At 37.9% G+C, this 22,382-nt stretch overlaps 1 protein-coding gene across 1 annotated transcript in view; it reads left to right on the top strand.

Annotated features, from left to right (window-relative positions):
• shank3a (SH3 and multiple ankyrin repeat domains 3a) overlaps window positions 1–22,382 on the top strand; it is a 245,538-nt gene that overhangs the window by 155,450 nt on the left and 67,706 nt on the right. Inside the window, 1 exon segment of the mRNA XM_028449494.1 lies at window positions 8,909–9,096. Coding sequence (XP_028305295.1) covers window positions 8,909–9,096 — 188 coding nt within the window.

The following is a 22,382-nucleotide window of genomic DNA, read 5'->3' as shown; positions in this document are numbered from 1 at the left end:
ATTAACACCAAAGGGAAAAAAAAAAAATGTATGTACACATTGAAAGATTTTAAGTACATTGAAAACGTGTTACTTATCCTAATACTATTATTTATATTTCATGAAAGAAAGAAAAAAGCCATTGATCTGAGTTTTCACTAATGACACATCAGCACTTTAGTTGGCTGTTTTTTAATTGACAGTTGCCATAGTTACAGCCAGGACTGGTATCCTTGGAAACGATTGGTGTCTTTACAACAGATGTCTTTAGAACTTAATAGTGTGTAAGCATGTGTTGGTAGCTCCATGTGATAGAAATGGAATCACTGAGGAGGGAGAGATATTGAAAAGAGAAAAGAGGATGATTAACACCGCAGGTATAAAAAACCTTTATATGAAATGATATTAAAAAAAAAAAAAATTCAAGGACCCCTTCGTAATCCTCACGTCCTTTCAACACAATTTTCTTCCATTTGCCCTAAATACCAGAAAAGATTATCTATTATTTGAACATTTTAAATTCAGTATTTAAGATCTTTGTATTAGAAAAGAACTTAAAGAGTACCTGTACTTACTAGTCTTGTATAAAACATAAAATGTGTTTAATGTATTAACAATAAACAAAAATGTGCACATTTATTTTTAAAAACACCTTAAAAGTTTTTCTTTTTTCTGTAATTTTATTGCCATTATGAAGCAGTGTGTTATGTCCAGTATCCATATAGTGTACATACATATACATTACATGCTTTAAATTAACATCAGCCAAATGCAGGTAAAAATTTACTTTGTCGGGTGACATTGTAGCATTACTAGCCATTTTGGCTGGTGAAGAATGAAACAAATACCACTGCGTCTGTTTGAATTGGCAGGCTGCAGAAACGATGCAACAAGTCATTGTTGCCAGATTGGGCTGTTTTCCGCCAACAGATTTGATGGTTTTTGTGTGTGTTTAGACTTTAAAATGTAATGTGTATCTTTTTTTTGTATTTTTTTGTACTAATCCTACATTTCCAATCAACACTATGGTGTGACGGGTCATACAACAATTGGCTATATGCTTACGTTGACGTGATTGTTATGGTTTGGTATCGGAGAAGACAAACGGAACAGCGCAAAACAAACAATAGGAACTGAAATTAGTTAGAAAAAAACAAACAAGCATGTGGAGATATTTATCAGGTGTTGAAAAACCTGAACTGCAAAAAGGTAGTCTGCTGCTGACACAAGGGAAAATGAAAATAATAGAGGATCTGAAAAGAAGAAGAAATTGAGGAGTTTTAACACTAAATGGATGTCGGGTCGTGAGTGGCTGGTATTCCATCATTTGTTCACCTTTAAATGTGCACTATATAGTTTGTGGGGAATGGGTTTTGTTTACATTTGAAGAGCATGTTAGTAAAACATGTTTTCTCTACATGTCATCCTTAGTTCTTTCTAACTTCAGACAGTGTTCCACGGATCCAATTTTCTTCTGAGTTAAGTTTGTTTATTAGGTTATGAGAATATACTTTATAAAAGGTTCACTTCATGATATACCCAACGTTCCATATTACACTTTTTAGGCGGCATTGTTGCATTGTTTTTAAATTAAATGTTTATATTTTTACCATTTTAATGCATTTCTGCAGTCAACTAAAATAAAAACTAATTAATTAATTGGCTGGTGATCTAGAAAGTTAATGTATAGTCTTGTGTGTGTGTGTGTGTGTGTGTGTGTGTGTGTGTGTGTGTGTATGTATAAATTATTCCATGGTCCCCCAAGCTGCAGCTCGTTCTCTAACCCCAGGAGAAACTGGTATATACTGTACAATAGAGTGAGTGAGTGTGTGTCAGAGTTATTATACTCCTTGAAATTTAATTTAATTTTGTTTTTCAGATTTTACCTATTTTTTAGTTTTAGTTAGTTTAACAAGTAATTAAATACAAACGGGGGCGACAAAGGAAGTGGTAAATTAATTTAAATAATTTAAGACTTGACAAAATATAATTTAAGACCTACAAAATATGGACATATTCAAGATTTGAAATCATCAAATATAGTTTGTTCCTAGTTTGTTCATGTTTCTTTGCTTTTTCTGAAAAGTGCTTTATATGGGTCCTACCTGTCTTTATCCATGCTGAGTCAGCAGGTAGGCAGGGAAAGCAGAATTATTTAATTTATCTTTCTTAATTTTGCTTTTCCTTCTAACGTCCCACGGTTTCACCTTTCAAAGCCACTTTATGACGGACGACTGTGATGTCAGCCCCTATCATGGCGGAGGTGGTGTTGTGTAAATGATCAGCTGCATTCAACGCTGCACAGCCGCAGAAGTGACTCTGGGCGCTTGTAAGCTGCGCCCAGAGTCACTCCATTGACTCGTATTGAAGAGGAGTTACTGCGCATGTACAACTTTTTATGAGAGTAGATGGTAAAGATTAGTGCGCCCCAAAGCGGAAACACATCACTAATCAGACACAGATAAACGAAACAACTTCACAGATCATCATTATCTATATAATATTTATCCTGATTATCTAAATACAGATACATATGTTTTGTAGTTTATTATTGATTTTTATAATTTTTTTTTTTTTAAAGGATTTTTTTGGCTCTAGTGGCCTTTATATGACAGTTGCTAGACAGGAAGGGGGTCAGAGAGAGCAGGGAATGACACGCAGGAACCTGGACCCGCTGCAGGTGAGGAACTACAGCCTCCGTACGTGGGGCGGGCGCTCTACCCACTGAGCTACACACCGCCCCGATTTTTATAATTTTTGATGTCTTACTCAAACGAACATGCTGAGTGGTGAGGCGGCACCCCAGCGCCCTCTATTGGCCAACCGCCACTGGTTGTGACACAGTTATTCCCATGTTTCTCAGCTCTCCCTCCCTCTGCTGCATGTACTGCTGCTTCTCACTGTTGAGGCATTGACATTACCATGTAGCATCCAGCCCGGCCCCCCAGTCCCTACGGTATTTAGAAAGCCGTCAGTGAGCAGTTAGACATGCGGACACAGAAAGAGAAGATGGATGAGTGAGAGTGAGAAAAGTGATACGAATTGAGTGAGAATAACTCAAACAGCACCTGAAGGGCTGAGTGAAAATGAAGGAAATTGATAAGGAAAGCTTTAATGAAGAGTAGGAAAGAAATGAGACGTAACAAGTAAGTGATATGTGGATGAGTTTAGATTAAAGGGCTGGGATTTAAGAGGGTTATATATGTTTAGCCCTTTCATGTAAATGTTGCTGTGAATAAACTACGCTAACTAACACACAATCCCAGCTCAGCTTAGTATTGTTGTGGTAGTCGAGACCAAATTTTAAAGGTCTTGGTCTTGTCTCGGACTCTAAAGCATTTTGACTCGGTCTTGTCTCGGACTCGGGCTGCCCGGACTCGGGATTTTCCGTCAAGACCGTTCGAGACCAGCACTAATTCCTGCTATTTTTAAACCTTTTTATAATGTGATAGTAACACGGAGAAGAACGGGATAAAACAATCCTTTATTCATTATTTAATCCACCGCAACCTTCCTTAATGTGACTGAGTGACGTGTGTGACACACTTGTGTGTGTGTGTGTGTGTGTGTGTGTGTGTGTGTGTGTGTGTGTGTGTGTGTGTGTGTGTGTGTGCGTGTGCGTATGCGTGTGCGTGTGCGTGTGCGCGTGCGTGTCTGGCTACAGTGTCAGTTTGGACCGCGGAGCGCAAGGTAGATATGAACTAATCACCGGTAAAAATCTCAGTAAAACTCCAGAAAACAATCACCATGAATAAATATTATCTCCCTGGTAAAGACAGTAGCTCTAACAACTGGTAAAATGATAAACTGGTGATATTACAGCCTGTGAATGCAGAACAGGGAACGCACTTTCTCCGCCTCTGGGTCCTAGTGCCAGCCGGCCGGTGCAGCCTGTTCCGTTTACTGAGGTCCGTGTGTGTTTAATAAGTCCGTGTGTGTCCGTGTGAAAGTCCTCATGTTTATGTCTCTGTCCATCCACTCTTTTCATTATATCCATGTCTTTTAAGGCTTTCATTACATAGTGTCAGCTGTAGTCCAGGCCGCCGCCATCATGGATTATGTCGTCACCAGTGCGTCATCGCCGCAAGTTGCACTAGCACAGAATGAGTCAAATAACTGTAAAGAGGTCTTATATTAGTCTATTATCTTTTTAAAGTGGTGTTTTTTTGTGTCTTTAGATTCCAATTACATTTATGTATATAATATGTTCCCCACAATATAAACAGGTTCACAATATAATTATTTTTATAGTTTCTGTTTCCACTGTATCCAGAATAATAATAATTCTCAACAAGAACTATTGATTAATTTGTCACATGACTGTTCCAGGGTTTGTTTTATTTAGTTTCACATCTACCTGTAGCTCTTTGTTTTTTACACTGATGACAACTTGTTGATGTAGTTTTATTTCAGTAAGTTTCAATTTTACAGTTACAGCTGGAAACCTTTGTAACTGAATATCCTAGTTACATTTATGGCAACCAATTTAAACTATATCAACTTAGTGAATTAATAAAAATAACCTGTGTACAGGCTTTTTCAAACTAAAAAATTATCTTGTGAACTCTGTGACCTGTTGACCTGCACAACTCAAAGAATCAGAATCATTATTTCTTGGCAGAAATACTTTTAAAAACTTGCTGTACATTCAGCTGACATAAAAATATTGTTTTCAAATATGTAGAATAATTGTGAATTTATCAGTAGCAGTAGTAGTTTTAATATTTTAGTACGTTTTTGCAGGCACCTTTTTTGTATTTAAAAGAAATTTATTAATTTTATTTATTTATATATTTTTTTAAATCGACAAAATAAAAGTTTATGGTCTTGGTCTCAGCTTGTCTCGGTCTTGGTCTTGACTCGGTCTCGGCTCCCGAAAGTCTTGGTCTTGTCTTGGTCTCGGTGCATTCTGGTCTCGGGCAAGTCTTGGTCTCGGATAGTGCGGTCTTGAACACAACACTACAGCTTAGACCTGTTTATATTAAATATAGCTACTTATGGTTGGACTTCATGCTTTGCCAGTATAAATTTGCTATCAGTGATATCAACCATTTTTAGGCTCTAGTAGTGCTTAATTTAAGAGTAAACGTACTCAGTTTAGGTTTACCAGTGCATTGTTTCTTAAATGGGGGTACCCGTACCCCTAGGGGTACGCAATTGCACTACACTGGGAAATTAACAAATACAAGCATTAAAATATGAGGGGTTATAATGTTTATTTTCAGTTAAAAATGATAATCATGATAAAAATTATGGAAATTATCTGGATGAGAACATGAACTGAAAATACATTCAGTCTCAGTCCCACACCAGGTGGGAGATAACAAGAAATGATAAAAACTATTGAAATAAATCTATTTAGAAAGCCCAAAATACTGTTTCATTCTATTTATTTACAAAATTAGATTCTTTAAAATGTGTGTTATCGCTCATTAATCCATCAATATGCTCTATAGTTGTTGTTTTTCTTCATAGTGTTCTGGGCAAAATGTCGTCGGAAAAGAGGGGGTACATGGATTCAAAAATAAGAGAAATGGGTTACTTAAGGTAATAAAAAGTTTGAGTACCACTGTACTAGTGCATGAGTAGACTTCACTAGTGAAGTAACAAGTGTCACTCGTGCTACAAGTAAAGCAGAAACTGTCACTAGTAGCACTATTGAAGTAAAAGGTGTTGCTATAGTTAATCATATGCTATAATGGGGCAGGGAAATAAGGTTCAGGCTTGAATTGTTTCTAATCCCTCCTACCTTTATTACTACCAGTGAAACGTTTGTCTTTACTATTACTACTAGTAGACTTAAAACAGTTTACTTGTACTACTAGTGAGATATTTTAAGTGTACTAGTACTACTAGTACAGTAGTACTAGCTTTGAATTTTTACTAGTAACGTACTGTATCTTAAGTCTACTAGTACTACTAGTGGCACATAATTGTCTACTTGTAGACGACTTTGCTTTACAAGGAAGTAAAGTCACTCGTGTGCCAAAAATCTAACTTTTTTTGTTTACTAGTACTTCTAGTACATTCATAATATCTCACTAGTTGTACAAGTAGAGTGTTTTTAGTTTACTAGCAGTACTAGTAAAGGCAAAAAATCCTCTAGTTATACTAGTAGACCTAATGCAAATGACTTAGGAGGGATTAGAACCAAATCCTGCTCCCTGATTGGTTGGAATACTTTTAGAAGCAAATGACAGTTCTCGGTTTACTTTCCCTGCCCCCTTATTAGCATATGATGCTAACTACTGGCAGCTTTGCTTTCACTAGTACTAACAGTGACACTTTTTGCATCACTAGTAATGTCTACTTACACACTAGTAAACATAAATTGAGCACTAGTAAAACTTAATAATGGTTTATATCACTGATATCTCAAAATTTTTTCCATAAAAGCAAGGATCGTCTGTGTGCGTGTGGAGCGCATATCTACCTGACGCGGTGTCTGATGGAGCTGAAACTTTTTAACAGCTTCCACAAAGCCCGAGTGTGTGCATCCATTATATTGGACTTATTCAGTGATTACATTTCAAAACGTATTATTTTATTTTGAAATCAATGCGGTCAACGCGGCCACACGCACACAACGTCATTTAGAGAGACTCAAATAGTTCCTGGAAGTTATTGCCGGCCAATTTGAATCCATTGATTCCGAGTGACATAACTGGGATTTTAGGTACTTTGTCGTCAATAACTGCATTGATTTACGGACAGGACATAAGAGGGGGACGGGGTTGCCATAGCTGCACACACACAGAACCGTTTAGAGAGAGAGTTGTGATAACGGAGACTCAAATAGTTCCCGGAAGGTATTGGCGGCCAATGGCAGCGGCTGTGTTCAAAGCGAACAGTGAACCCAGAAGTTGTTGGCAGGCAAATATGAAATTATGTTATTTCAAACATGTAAAAAAATAAAATAAAGAAAAAAGAGAGAAAAAAACAAAATTTAAAAAGAGTAGTATGGACAAACAATGAATGAGACCATACAAATAAGCTCTCAAATACTTTCTATATAAATGTAATGTACATGTCCAAAAAGGAGTGGGAAGGAGTATATACTTATATACTTCATGACATGTTTGTGTGTAATTAATTTTTCCACTGGGTTTTTTGAGTTTTTCCTTGCCGAAGGAGGGTCTAAGGACAAGGGATGCTCTGGGACATTTATTATCCATTTGTTTAAGTCCAGCGAACATTGGTGCAAACTTTATTTATAAATTTATCATGAGCATGTCCCATAGAATCAAACCAGGGAAATCGCACATGCTATTTTACTTTTCACCCGTAAATGAACCCCTTTATAACACTACAGAGTACAGAATATGTACACCTCTTTTTACATCCAACCTTCAAACACATACTCAAGCTCCTACTATATGAATACATATTTCTGACGGGCACTGTACTAGTTAGTCTCATAGTAGTAATATTAAGCCAAAAGATTCACTGGAAGTACTAGTAGACCTAATAATGTAAATATGGTAGGAGGGATTACAATGAAATGCAGCTCCCTGATTGGTTAGAATGCTTTCAAAAGCCAATGGCAAACCTAAATCTACTTTCCCTGCCCCCTTACTAGCATATGATGCTAACTAGTGACACTTTTTACTAGTCTATCTGTGCACTAGTAAACCTAAACTGAGTGCATGTACTCTTAATAATGGTTGATATCACTGATAGTGAAACAGCTTTCCATATGCCAGTGTTTTATAACTGTGGCAAAAAAGCCTATGGAAAATATCAGCAGGAAATGATGCTGAATACAACTTCCACAGCGACCTGCAAAGTAGTGATGAATGAAGAATAGGCGGAGCTCGGCTGCTGCTGAGAGAGAATGGAATGAAAGAAAGAAAGAATGAGTGAGAGGATGATCGTGCAGTGCAAACAGAGCTCAGGAAGCAGAGGGATGAGATGGTGAAATGGAAAGAGAAAGAGGGGATTCGATTCGATGCCATCAGCAAAGAGGGCGGAGCCACAAGTAAAGCAAATGGGCTGAGTCGCCGCACACCAGCACACATACACAACCTCAGAGAGCTGTGACGCACACACGCGTGTGCATACGTATGGGTGTGTGTGTCAACCATGTTAGCAACATGCTGCTCATGCCATATGCCGTAATATCAAAAAAGGCACAATATTAGCTGGAGTGGAGTGTGTGTGGGGGGGGGGGGGGGGGGGCTGTTTGTGAGGATGCACATTGAAAGCTGGTGGTGGTGTGTGAGTGTGAGCGAGCTGCCAAAGGGGAGGGGATGGTACGCTGAGCAGCAGCAGCAGCATCATCACCACAGTGTGTGTAAGAGTCGGCGTGTGTGTGACGAGTGGAGGGGAGAGGAGAGGAGAGGCAGACACGGTGGGACTCCCGGGAGAAAGAGAGAGAGAGTGGGAGTCTGGGGGCGCAGACCACAGCAGGAGAACCCAGAGCTTCTGAAGCCCAGCCTGGAACTCGTCAAACTGGGGACTTTTGGGGATTTTTGTCCCTCCATAGATGGTGGATAACACTTGAGCTGGAGGCTGAACTCAGGATGTGTGTCACCGACTGCTGCATCCTGACACATCGGACCGACTCACGCTGGAGGTGCTCCTTTGATTGCTTATTTCTGCCTCGATTAGGATGCGAGACAGAGGAGGCGGATAGGAGGAGGTGAACGAGAGCCAGAAGGATATTGTCTGTGATATTAAGGAAGAGGAGGAGGAGGGGCGTATACTCTCTCCTCTCGTGACCCTCTCATGGAACACTGACCATTTATTGACTGATGATTGGCAGGAACCAAGGGGTGGGGGGCTCACTCATGAATCCCTCATTGGCCAGCATAACAACCAGAGGGGGTCACCAGGTCGCCGTCCCGCTGACGACCACCATGTCGGTGACCACGGGCTTCAGCTACCAGCTCCCAGGGATCACCACAGTAACGTATGTGTTTGTTTACAGCCCCGGCTCAGTGTACCGAGACCCCAGTCCTCCTCATCATCACACGCCGCCCCCAGCGCTGACGGGCCCCCGCGGGCCCAAAAGGAAACTCTACAGCGCCGTCCCAGGACGCACGTTCATCGTGGTCAAGCCCTACACGCCACAAGGGGAGGGGGAGATCCAGCTGAACCGTGGGGAGCGGGTCAAAGGTAGGTTTGGTTCTGCCTTACTTTGTAAAAAAATTAATTTTCAGGACATCCCACGCACTTTGGTCTCAAAAAATTCTGAATTTTTTTTACCAATTGTTCCTTAATAATTCAATTGGCTCAGTGTAAATTTTTATTTTGATCGGATGAATGCTTTTTGAGATATGGACAACTTAGTGAGTGGGGTATCTGTCAATTTTCGTGCGTTCATATTTTTCTTTCATTTTCAGCTTCTGATATCTCAGGAACTACATCATGTAGGAAACTATGTTACTTTATGTTATTAGTGAAAAACTAATAAGCAATACATTATTGTAAGACACAGAGGCAAGCTACAATGGCCTCATGTAAAGGATTTTCAATATTGGTAGGTGGTGAAATAGTTCCAAAGTTGGGGTCCAAAATAAAAATGAAGTTACATAAAGTTTGTGTAACATTTATACTATAAGATTTTTTCTTACATTCCCTCATGCAGTTATGGGCCAATGAAAATAATACAAAAAAATTTGGATTTCTAGAGGCTATGATCTAAGAACCAATGCATATATGTGACTAACCATTAGTCTATGTACATAGCTCTAAGCTGATTAAATTACAGGGAGCTGAGGCATATGTAAAGTGAACATGTTCCAGACCCAAACCCACCCTAACTTTTTTCCAATTTTGAGGGGCTGGCATGTCCACCAGATAGGGTGGATAGCAGATCTTTTTGTATATTCTGAGAGAGTAGGTGGAGCTGTATTACTACACCAACTTTTAGTTACCTATGTGGTGTAGTTCCTGAGATATTGGAAGCTGAAAATGGAAGAAAAATAAGGACGCACAAAAATCAACACATACCCCCATCACTAAATTGGCCACATCTCAAAAAATGTTCATCCAATCAAACTAAAAATGTACAATGTGACTATTGGAAGATTTTGGACGAATTGGTAAAAACTTAGGAATTTTTTGAGACCAAAGTGCATGGGCCATTTGTGAAATGACATAGAATGATCCAGGCATTGTTTGAAACTTCTGCTATGATGTGATATCATCATCGTCTCTGGGGTTCAGGATTATCTTGGAGAAACCATGACTCCATATGGCCTGCATGTGTGTGTCATGATTGGATTTGTTTCTCCATCAACACGTCATTAATTGTTATTAATTCACTACTTTTTGTTTGCAAAACAGTCTACTGTCTCAGCTTGATGAGGTGTTTTTTAACGGGATCCTCTACTGTTTTTAAAAGTTTGGCCTAAAATCTTTGAAATGTACTTAGATTTATGCCTAAAAAAACACAATATTTTACACCATATTCATTTAGTTGACTTTTAAAAATAGGACTACTTTACAGTTTTAGAGCCTGCGTTCCGACATCTTGAAATCACTTGATTAATGATGTCACATGGCCCTACTGCTTCTAAACATCCCATTGTTTTCTATTGGAGTGAAGCATTCAGCAGCTTTATAGATCATTTAGCACCTTTTTAGATCATTTAGCAGCTTTTTCAGTCAAAATGCCAATTTGTGCTGCCTAAGGTTGCATTAATTATCAGGATAAGTTACCGAAAGAGAATAAAAACAATTGTGACCTGAAAACAATCTGTCACCGCAGGGGGCGACAGTTTTAACTTTGCCATTTCATAGTAGACAATGAAGCAGAGAAGAGAAGCTTTCCTAAGGGACCTTTACTCTCTTTTAAACAGTGCACTGACATGCTCTTGTGGCTAAAGTTAAACGACTAATCACGAACAGTTAAAGACACACAAACCCTGAAGATAGTCCTTATGAGTGGGAGTTCTTCAACAGTCCCTGATTTACGGGGCGACTAAAGGCCCTTTAGGAGTGCTCTTCTTCTCTGCTTCTTGTCTACTACAAAACCACAAAGTTGGAATTGTCGCCCCCTGTGGTCACCGATGTTTTTATTCTCTTTTGGTAAACAAAAGAGATTTACATTGTATTGACATCTTTAACTTTTCCTGATTATTTAGAGCGACCAAAAGCAGCACAAGTTGTGATTTTGACTGAAAAAGCTGCTAAATGATCTAAAAAGCTGCTGAATGCTTCACTCCAATAGAAAACAATGGGATGTTGATAGGCAGTGGGGCCATGTGACATCATCAAGCATGTCATTTCAAAATGGAGTAACACAGGCTCTAAAACTGTAAAGTAGTCCTATTTTTAAAAAGTTAATAAAACAAATAAGGTGCAAAATAATGTGTTTTGCTAGGCGTAGATCTAATAATGAGGACATTTCAAAGATTTTAGGCCAGATTTGTAATAACAGTGGAGGATCCATTTAAGTTGCATCCAAATGACAATGTGTTTGAATGTGCTTTTTTTCTGCTTCACACAAAGGTTCTGTTTCTTTGCTTTTCATGTGTGTGTGTGTGTGCGTGTGCGTGTGTGTGTGTGTGTGTGTGTGCTTTTGTCTCCATCCATGCATCACTCAAGACTATGACTGTAATGACATAGAAGGTAAACTTTTAACACAGTATTCTTCTTCTCACTTTCTCACTCTGTACCTCTCCTGCTTACCCTTAGTGTGTCAATTTGTTTGAATCCACCCGAGTGCAAATCTGTGATTACTTCAAGGAGATGGCATGCAAATTCAAACAGGCCCCATGTGCCCCCCCCACACACACACACACACCCACACCCACCCTTACCCCCGCCACCTTTCTCACTGCAGTACTGCTCTTCCCCCCTTTCTATCACCTGTCCACATTGACCCCACACCCATACATCCACCCTCCTCACGTACATCACCATGGATCAAAGCCACATTAGCCTAATGGACGTCAATTGGCTCACAGGATGTCCTCAGAGAGCCAAAAAGAGTCTGCTTACACTCATGCCACACAGGATAAGAGTTTCTGCAGAGAAATATACCACACGATACATTCACAAATACACATTAACATGCATACTGTGTGTATTAGGGGTGGTAAAAATATTTGAGAATCAATTATTTGTGATTTTATTCCTGATGATCATAAATTGATTCTTAAATTTCCAAAGAATCATTAGCTGCATAATAATTCCAGCAAGTTATTTTTTGTCTTCTTTTTTTTTTTTTGAAATTGTATGTTAAAGTTACAACTTTTATCAGGAAATTTACTTTGGAATTTACTTTGATGGTCTCTTCTCCAGAGACCATCGGGCGACAGAGGGTGTGGCCAGCTTGACAGAACTGTCAAGTTGACCAAGGCTAGAAATAACTCATAAAGACACATCAAAGCAATCAGTAGATGCTTCTGAGGAAGACTGGCAGTTTGCAGTCAAAACATGTCAGAAGATTAAAGTACATTTAGAAGCAAATTTCCTGAAAAAAGTGTTCTAAATAAATTAAATCTTAACATATCAAATCATTAGCTGTGTTTCCATTACCCTTGGAAATGCACAAAATCTAAGTAGCACAATACAAAACTGGTAATGGAAACACCAGGATTTTGAAAAAAACAGTCAAATATTGCTAAAAAGTTTTTACACTTTCATGAGGAGGTTTTACAGACTTTTCCATGTTGAAATGTATTACAAAAGCTGAATGGAAACACTTTTTGACGTACACTTCTCTCTTAGAAAACATGGCGCGGTACGTGTGAACAGAAGAGGAGACCCAGACATTTCTTAGCATTATACTTAAAGATTATTAGTGCCACATTTAGACATGAAAAAACAAAGTAATGCAGAGTGTTATAAAGAGCTTTGGAGCGTCCATCTTCATGCAGATAATTCTCACGGGATGAGATTTCACAAGAGTTACGAGGCTCCAAAACAACCTTCAATGGAAGCACAATCAAAGCGTAATTATACTTTGTTTAAATTTTTTAAATTTTGCTTTTATTTTATGTGAAAAACTGTAAAGGAAAACTTTGTTATTGTTTACATGTCTCAAATAGTGATAAAAACCTAATATATATATATATATATATATATATATATTTCATTCACACTATACAATACTGATGATGTTGTGAGGTTTTCCTCAAAAGAGAAGTCATATGATTCAGCCGCTGATAGATGTTAAGTAGAAGATCAATAATCAGCAATAGCTGAAAATCGGTTTGTAAAAGAATCAAGACTTCGATAATCGGAATCGACTGGGGAAATTAAGCTGATTATCCAGTTATAATTGTATACACTTCCCTTCCTTTGTGCTTTCTGTTGTGGTGACAGGCCCATATGCTATGCTATGCTATGCTATGCTATGCTATGCTATGCTATGCTATGCTATGCTATGCTATGCTATGCCAATTCCTGCACGTCTTCTCTAAAATATTGTGTTTTAAACCAATGTTGTTGGCTTCTGAATGAATAAAGTAGATGATAAACTTCTCAGTCCTGTTTTGACTCAAAAAAAAAAAAAAAAAAAAAAAAAAAAAAATATATATATATATATATATAGGAATATAAATAAATGGCCTTATCTGAAGCAATGTTTTCTCCTACTGTTCCACCAAAGGTGATGACTGGTTTTGCTTGTTGTTGTTGTTTTGTTTTTTTTTTACATTAGCCATGCAGTAACAAGCTTTCAGTTGAATAAGTGCCAACACCATAGTCCAGCCAAGTTAACCATCTGCCTCTGTTACGCAACACCAACCATTACCAACCATCACCATGTTGTATTCTCTCTGTTTTTGTGCTCATTAGATATAGATTGAGTGTAAAAAAAAAAAAATCACTGGCTGTTGGGTTGCAATAGTAATTCTTATTTTCAGTGCAGGATTTGTTTTTGTAACCAATTTTTTTTTTTTTGTTGCATTTGGTTAATTTATATTCAGAAATGGGGGCGTTTTATCACAGTGGAGGCCAAAAATATGTGATTGTGTGATGCGAAGACTTCATTATCAACATTCATGTCCACATTTAGAATAATGACAGATCTGAGCATTGATAAGGAACAGAAAAAGGGTTTTGTGTTTGTTGCTGTTGTTTTGTGTTTTCAGATTCAATTTATGTTCTCTTTTTTACCGTTTTGTGGGTTTTTGGAGTTGTTTTGCATATTTTTATCATCGTTTTGTATATATTTTTTTACATTTTGTGTATTTTATTGTCATTTTGTATATTTCTCTTTCATTTTTTATGTTGTTGTTGTTTTCAGATTCATTTTTTTAGTCATTTAGGGGTCTATGCTCCCGTCTGGACTTAAGCGCTTTTTTGCGCACCTGCAGTTGCGCACTTCTCTCCAACGCGTTTTCTCCAGTCCAGGCTGCTGACACGCCCACCGCGCGTAAAGAGCCAAAAAGCGCATAGTCTGTGAATGAAGGCGGGCTGAAGGAAAGGAAGAGGTGATGTCATTTTTTTTGGGCTGTCTATAAATCACGGAACATGGAGTTTTCCCAACGCTTGTAAATGTCATTGAAATCCGTGAAAATGATAAAGTTCACTTTTCATTTGAAATGCCTTCATTGATAAACAATGTAACAGGTTGATTTGATCAGATTATTGCAGTGTGACTGAGGATTGGCCGCATTCTGTCTAAAGACTGACCGAGTTAGATGCACTGGAGATATGAGGAAATAACCCGGCCACAGGGCGTCATGCTTTAATACAGAGGGATGTTTGCAGTGAAACAGAACTATTGGCTTTCATAATACGCAGTTTTAAATATAAAAATTTAAAGCGACCTGAGCTGAGCCTCATTAAAATATGTGTGGGAACAGTTTCTGGTCCATCCTCATCTGCATATGGCAGCTTGTTTCACTCTGTAGTGGATCAAACTGTGACTTTACGTTGGACATAGTATGAAAATAGTTGAATCACTGTGACCAACGTGGACAGAAGTCTGCGTCTGTCGGAGTTTTAATTAATGAGTGATCACAGCTGCTGCTGCACGACACACGAGTCTGTGTGGCTTCAAATGTAACTAAGTCCAGTTTTCTAGTGCAATATAATGTTTCACCTTATCGGGGCGCTGCACTTATTCCAGGGTTAGAAGCGTGTAAAAGAGAAGTACTTACGCACACCGGAGAATGCGCTTAAAGCCAGATTTGAATGGGAACACCCACATTTCAGGGCTTCTCCACCCACAGTGCGTAACTGGGATAAAGGTGTGCAGCGACTGACTTAAATACAGGGGGAGAATAGCACGCAGCCAAAAACAGCACCGCTGCACAGTTTTTTGGACTTACGCACATGGGAGAATAGAGCCCTAAGTGTTTTGTTGTTTTTTTTTGGCCATTTATTGTGCTTTTGGAACTATTTCTGTGTATATGTTGTGGTAATGTCTATTTTTCTGCCAATTTGTGTATTTTTGCAGCCATCATGTGGGTTTTGCGAGTAATGTGTGATTTTTGAATACTTTTGTGTATTTTTGATGTTGTTTCATGCATTTACCATACTTTGGGGGCTGCACAAAAATGTTTGCTGATCAAAGGTTCCTCCCTCTTTAGGAATAGAAAATAATAGGATCAAGTAGAAACTGATTTTTATTTATAATGCAATATAATGCATCTGCTTTGAATAAATCTTGTTTTGATGGTAACAGGCCTTTTTAAGGAGAGGTCGTACCCTGATGTTAAGCCTTACTTTTTATATTCAAACCTTAAATGACACTAAAGAACTGCAGTGCACACTTTATCATTAAGACGATGACTTGTAGTTAAAAATATACTTTCTGAAAATAAATTAAACCACATCACTTTCTCTCACCAAAAAATGCAAATATTGCCTAAGGTCACACATAAGTCTGTAAGTGACAAAAACCCACAGCATTTAATGTGTCCTGAGGCGAACCAGGGAAACACTTTGGACTGAGAACACACTGATGATTTATTCATGGTTGGAACATTTGCACACAACTGCACTCTACTACTCTAATGTCTAATATTTTCTTTTTAATGCCTCCATCATCCTGTTATCCACACATTTCACCAGAGGAGCATCTCTATGATGAGATTGAATTGGGTGAAACTTAAGAGACACATACCCTGTGTGTGTTAGCTTGGTTCGTTTCCCTGTCCACATGGTTTAGATTATTATTAGATTATCCTGTAGAGAATAGAAAGTGATGTATTTGAAATGTAGTTACCTCAGCCAAGAGCGAAACGCAGAGCGGAAAGTTATGTTTTACCCTGCATTTATCTGTCTGTGTTTATCTGTCTGCCTGTTAGCAAGATAACTTGAACAGTTATGAACAGATTTGTATGAAATTTTCAGGAAAATTGATAAATGGGACAATGAACAGGTAATTTAATGTTGGTGATGTTCTGGCGACCAAAATTATATATATATATATATATATATATATATATTTCTTATTTATTTTTCTATCCACACTGTGGAACTTATATTCTAAGTCTGACATCTTCACTGTTGATGGTGTCATCAGTCCTATCGATACAGTGATGACATTGGTATATTAAAACATTAGAACAGGTTCCGCCGTACAACTGCACAGATGAAGAAGAAGATGTCGACATTGCTAAAGCAGGCTTTAAACTGACTTCCCTATTGGGGAGGAAAGTATAAAACCTTGGCGTTCATGCACCAAAAGCAGAACACAGTCACAACAAAAAACTTGAGAACATAGCACGTGGGCAAGGGGTGGTGGTTGGGGTCGGGGGGAAGGGGACGGTGTAGGTGGGGGTTGGGGGTTGGGGGGCGCGTGCAGCCTCTGTAAGCGCTTCACATGCTCCCTTGTAGCTTGTGGAGAGGGAGGGGGGACAGAGGGCCAATGGAGGCATTGAAAAATAAATAATTGGCTTTCCCTCTGATACAGTCAGGTTATGTGGGACGACCTTGGTAGATCTGGTTCAGAAAGTCAAGAGGAAGGAGAGATGGATTGGTAAAATAGAAGACAGACAGCCTTGAGCTGCTGGCATGTGGGGGAGGCCAATGATGATAAGCGGTTTGTTTTTAATTCAGGCTAGCACAATTTCGGTAACCTTGAGTCTTTGGTCTCCAGCAGTAAAATCCAATAATGTGACCTCAAACTGCAAGCCGTGCACTCAGTCTCTCCAAGTTGGTTTCAATCCCGCGTAAATGCTACAAAGTAGCCTCTGCTTACTTTGAGTTTGTTCATCACATTAGTCTCAGTGTTGAGTGCTCTGCCCCACCCTTCAAAAATGACTGGCAGCCTTCCCAAAGCAGCTGCCAACGTAAGACAGACTTTGCGATAGATCAGAAAGCTTCCCGCTCCAATCAACGGCATCCCTGCTACCATAAAGCCAATTTATTGGATGTCCTCCACAGAAAGCATGGACAGACACACAACCTTCCACTTACTCCAGGTATCCATCGTGTATCTGGCCGCAAACATTCCATCCAGACACTAGGGCTCACCCTTGCCCGTTCTTTTCGTCGAAAAAATTTGATCGATTGCATTGAGAGACCAAATGACCAATTCCATAATTTCGGTTTTTGGATAAAATGCAGAAAGAGTCTCCTATTAGATCCACAAGACAATAGACAAAACAAGCAGCAAGGGTAGATAGGGAGGAGAGTGTGACCGCCTTCACAGAGAAGCAGAAGAGAACGTATGGGTTATGTTTGTTAGAGGGTGGATGTGATCTGTGCCTGAGCCTGCTCCTTTAAGCGCGGTGGCTTATGAGTAATGTAGTAGTGGTAGGGAAGTGCATTGTGTGTATGTCCCGCCCGGTACTCATTCTGTACTCTTTACGTGTTTGTGAAAAATCTTCCAAAGAATAAATGTGGCACCATTTAAATAAAATAGTGCACTGTGGTTTAATAAATCACTTGGCGGAGATCTGTGCTCTCCGAGTGCTTTTCTAGTTTAATATGGATTTCTAAAAAAAAAAAACAAAAACAAGAATTAGTTAACTCTAAACAATACCCCCTCTTACTTTCACAACAGATGATTATTTGGACTCAGATAGTAAATACATTAGAAACATGTTGGGGTTTATAAAAACTCAACTTACATGTGTCTCTTTTTAAAGTAGTTTTTTAGTGTTGACCATTTTCTCATATTAAAGGTAGAAATGATTATTTCTAAACTAGCATCTATTTTATTAGCTGGCCATTGGAATCCATAGTCTACTACTAGTCACATCAAAATGTATTGATTTTTTTAGTTCAAGTAGACTTGAATTATGCACTTGCTTGTAAACTCAAAGCTATAATATTACTAGTAACACAAAAAATGTCTGCTATCAATGATATCAGCCATTATTAACCTCCACTAGTGTTCAATTTAGGTTTACTGGCATGTGAGTAGACTTTACTACTGAAGTATAAACCATCACTAGTAGCACTAGTGATGCAAAAAGTGTCACTAGTGAGCATTATCCTAATAATGGGAGGGGTAAAGTTTGGCTTTTGAAAGTATTCTAACCAGTCATGGAGCTGGATTTGATTGTAATCCCTCCTACTTCATTAACATTAGGTCTACTACTACTACTACTAGTGAACTTGTTGGCTTTACTAGTCCTACTAGCAAACTAAAAATAGTCTACTTGTGAGACATTTTGTGTACTAGTAGTACTAGTAAACCAAAACAGTTTTACTAGTAAAGGTTTTTGGCACAAGTAGACCTTACAAGTAGTGCACTAGTAGTACTATTTTTGACCAGTAACATATTTTATGTCTACTGCCTCACTAGTGCTATGAGTGTCAGTTTTTACTTCATTAGTAATCCAGAATTGAGAGTCTATGATGTATACATATGTTTATATGTTTATTGTACATGTACAGTATAAACTGTATATTTAAAACTTGTTTAGAATATATATTGATTGTGTATTGTAAAAATAGTAATATTAGTTTACATTTTTTGTGTGTGATATTATCTAGAGAGCCTTGTTTGTTTTTGTTTGTGCAGGGGCAGGTGTGAATAAGCTTTTGGTTCAACCTACACCCTTTCAGCTGAAGAGTTAGACAATTGAGTGTTGTTTGTTCTGTTTTGGTTTTTTCTGAAACCTGCTGAAATACATTGCTGATAAAAAGTTTTAGAACACCACACTTTTTTTTTTTATTGTGTCATTGTACTCTGAAATGAAAGCATAGAACAAACAAGCAATTTGAGTTGAAAAATATATCATGGAATCAATTTATAGGCCAACATGTATTCTAAACTTTTGACTCATCAAAGTACAGTGTTCCAACACTGCTTTTATGCCGACATAGGGGGTTTCTAAGTAATCAAGAAAAGTTGGAACACCTGTAGGAATTAGTAGCACCAGCTTTCAAGGTTGATTCAACCTTCATTGCTGCAGAACAGCTTTAACTTGTTAACCCACTTTGTGTTCTCTGAAAAAGGCCTATTTGTATAATTCTGAACTGTACATTATTTTTTACTCTTGGGTAACCAAGCCCATTTTAACCTCTGGCTGTTCAGTACTTATCTTTGTACCATTTCAAGCTATTCATTGGACTTGCACGACTTGAATTGCAATAAATTACTGGAAAAATTAGGGTGTTCTAAAACTTTTGACCGGTAGTGTGTATTCAAAAATTAATAATGGTTGATATATCATTGATATCAAATTTATGCTCAAATGGCTCTCTACTGGCACCAAAAACCTTTACTAGTAAAACCAAAATGTTGTTGACTAGTATTATCCACTAATACTACTAGTAGTAAGATAGTAGCACTAGTGGTAGTAGTAGAGCTAATGCATATGAAGTTGGAGGGATTAGAACCAAATCCAGCTCCCTGATTGGTTGTAATATATTAAGCAAGTCTGAATTTGCTTTCTCCACCCCTTTATTAGAATATGATGCTAACTAGAGTATAGTGAAGTGTACTCATGCACCAATAAAACACAATTGAGTACATGTACTCCTAACTTGAGTACTAATAAAGCTTTACTATGGTTGATATCACTGATATTGAATTTATGTTTAAACGGCTTTCCATAGTCTGGGACTAGTTAGTAGTCCAGTCGTGCACCTTAGTCGCCTGTTTAAACGAAATACCGGTAAGTCAAGGTTTTAGTTTTAGCAAGCAAAGTGTGAGCTGCCATAATTTTTAGGGGTCAATGACGTATAATGATTTTCACCGCATTATATTTCATAAAATGGGTTTTATCAGGCAAGGTTTGCATGAATACAATAATGGAAATAAAAACTGAAATACTTGGAAATCTAATACAGGACTATAATAGAAGTAAAATAGGGCAGAAAATAAAGTTAAGTAGATTTGGAGTCATTTTAATGGCCAAACAGTTGCACCAGAAGTCATTTTGTAAGTAGCATTAAAAAAAAAATCATAATCAAAGTGAGCGCTTAACAATGTGTCAGAATTTTTCTAAACTTTGGCATCCCTGTAACATAGAAACCACCCTGTAGCTGGTAGACCAGTTTAGCCCCCTGTGGTTTAGACGTGTCACTGCCTCAGCTCACATGTTTGTAATGAGTGGATTACAGTCATTCATTCATTACATTCACGTGAGTTTGACGTATCCGTGCTCAAGCTTTTTGTGTTTGAATTCATTTGCTTGTTTGTAGAGTAGCCAAGGATTCACAATGTAATAATTTTAACATGTAATTCTTTATAGCTGACTCAGCAGGCTACGAAGACGCAAGTGACGTTGATAATGAACGTGAAGGTAATTTTAGTTTGATTCGTTTTTGTTGAGTGAAGGTAGACACAGTGTTTGTGTTTGATACAAAGTAGAGACTAAAAGAACGTGTTGATGAGCGTAGTTCATGACACACAGTAACTGCTGGAAGAAAGAGTTCTGAAAAGGTTCACTCAGTTATGCAGACACAATTTTCTTTTGTGCACTTTGGATTCTTTGAGATACAAAAGCTGGAGCAAATATAGCTGGTGTTGTCGAGCAGATTTTTATTTTTGTGTTCATTTATTGCATGATTAAAAAACAAATCCTGAACCAAATTCCTGGTTCTCCATTTGTGGTATTTTGTGATCAAAATCTCCCAATTCTAACATTTAGCAGTGTCTCACAAGTCATAGGTGACTTTCAAAATAAATAAACAAATAAATCAAAAACCATGCCATTCCCTCAATATCATTTGGGAAGATGTAATAAAATCAAGGCTAAGGTTAATTATTTTTTACTAAAATGTTCTTCTGTATGTTGTTTTTTGGATCTGATTTTGGAAAAGTAATGTGCAGCATTATTGTAAATGGTTTGTGGAACAGACAAACAAACTTTACTTTGGGAACTTGAAGCATTGTCCCACATCTAATCTACTTCTATTTGATAGAGCAAAGTGACTCTGAGAGGTAAATCAGAATTATGTTTTTTTAAATTATTATCTAATTGCTATAATATGATTTCAGTTAGATCAGGCCTCTCAAACTCAGTTTATTTCAAGGGCCACATGTGACCTAGTTCAATTTCTGCCAGAGCAGAAAAATGTGAAATCTAGGGAGGCAAATGTCCTCAAAGTTTAGATTTTTACGTTTAAAAAAATGTCCATAATTTACTTAGCAAATCTTAGGTATAAAGCATGAGCTGTAGATGTATTTATTTATTTTTTATTTGTAATGTAATTTAAGGACTTGTTTTGGAGAAATTGCAGGATTTAATAATAGAAAAGACTAGAAGAAACTAAATCCCATATAAAGGGGAGTCACATGTTAACGTTTTATGTTATCACTAAACTAAACGTTTTGGGGATTCACGTTATGATTGATTTTATTGTTAAAATTCAGTGGTTCCCAAAGTTTTTCTGCTGCGCCCCCCATTGAAGAATGAAAAATTCTTAGCGTCCCTGCCCCGACCCACTCATTGCGACAAAATTAAAAAAAATGTAAATTTAAAAATGACTAATAAATTTGAACTATTCCTGTTCAAATCACATAAAAATAACATAAAATTTACAATCACATACTTCTGGACAGTTATGAAGCTCTTTGTTTATAAAGTGCAATGAAAATAACATTTTCTTTATCCCGTCTTGATGTCAGTGGACACGCTCCCCAGTTTGGGCACCACTGTTATAATGTAGAGTATAAAATATAAATATATAAAAAAGGGGAGGAGGCTATGGCCTTGAGGTTGACACCCTGGGTTAGATTGACTGCTTGTGCGATGATGCTTATTGAGAACTGGTTTCCACCACAGAAAGTTCAAACCACATGCTGCACCCCCACAGGGAGCCTTAAAGGCACCTTAAGGACATCCTTCTTCTCAACAAGGTGACACACTTAAGAAACCTTAAGTGTATTGCATCTCTTGGACCCTAACACACACACACACCTTCTCCAAACGCCATTATAAATCTTGCAGGCAGCCATGAAAATGAAACCAGTGCAAGTAATGTTGAGATTAGACATTCACAAACATGATTAATGGGCTTTGGTCGCACCCAGTGTGTGCAGAATATTAACACTGCTGCTGTGGGCGATGGAGACTAGCTGGACTATTGAT

The sequence above is a fragment of the Gouania willdenowi genome, chromosome 6 (assembly GCF_900634775.1).
Source record: "Gouania willdenowi chromosome 6, fGouWil2.1, whole genome shotgun sequence".
NCBI lineage: Eukaryota > Metazoa > Chordata > Actinopteri > Blenniiformes > Gobiesocidae > Gouania > Gouania willdenowi.
This window is presented reverse-complemented; position numbering and strand designations above follow the sequence as displayed.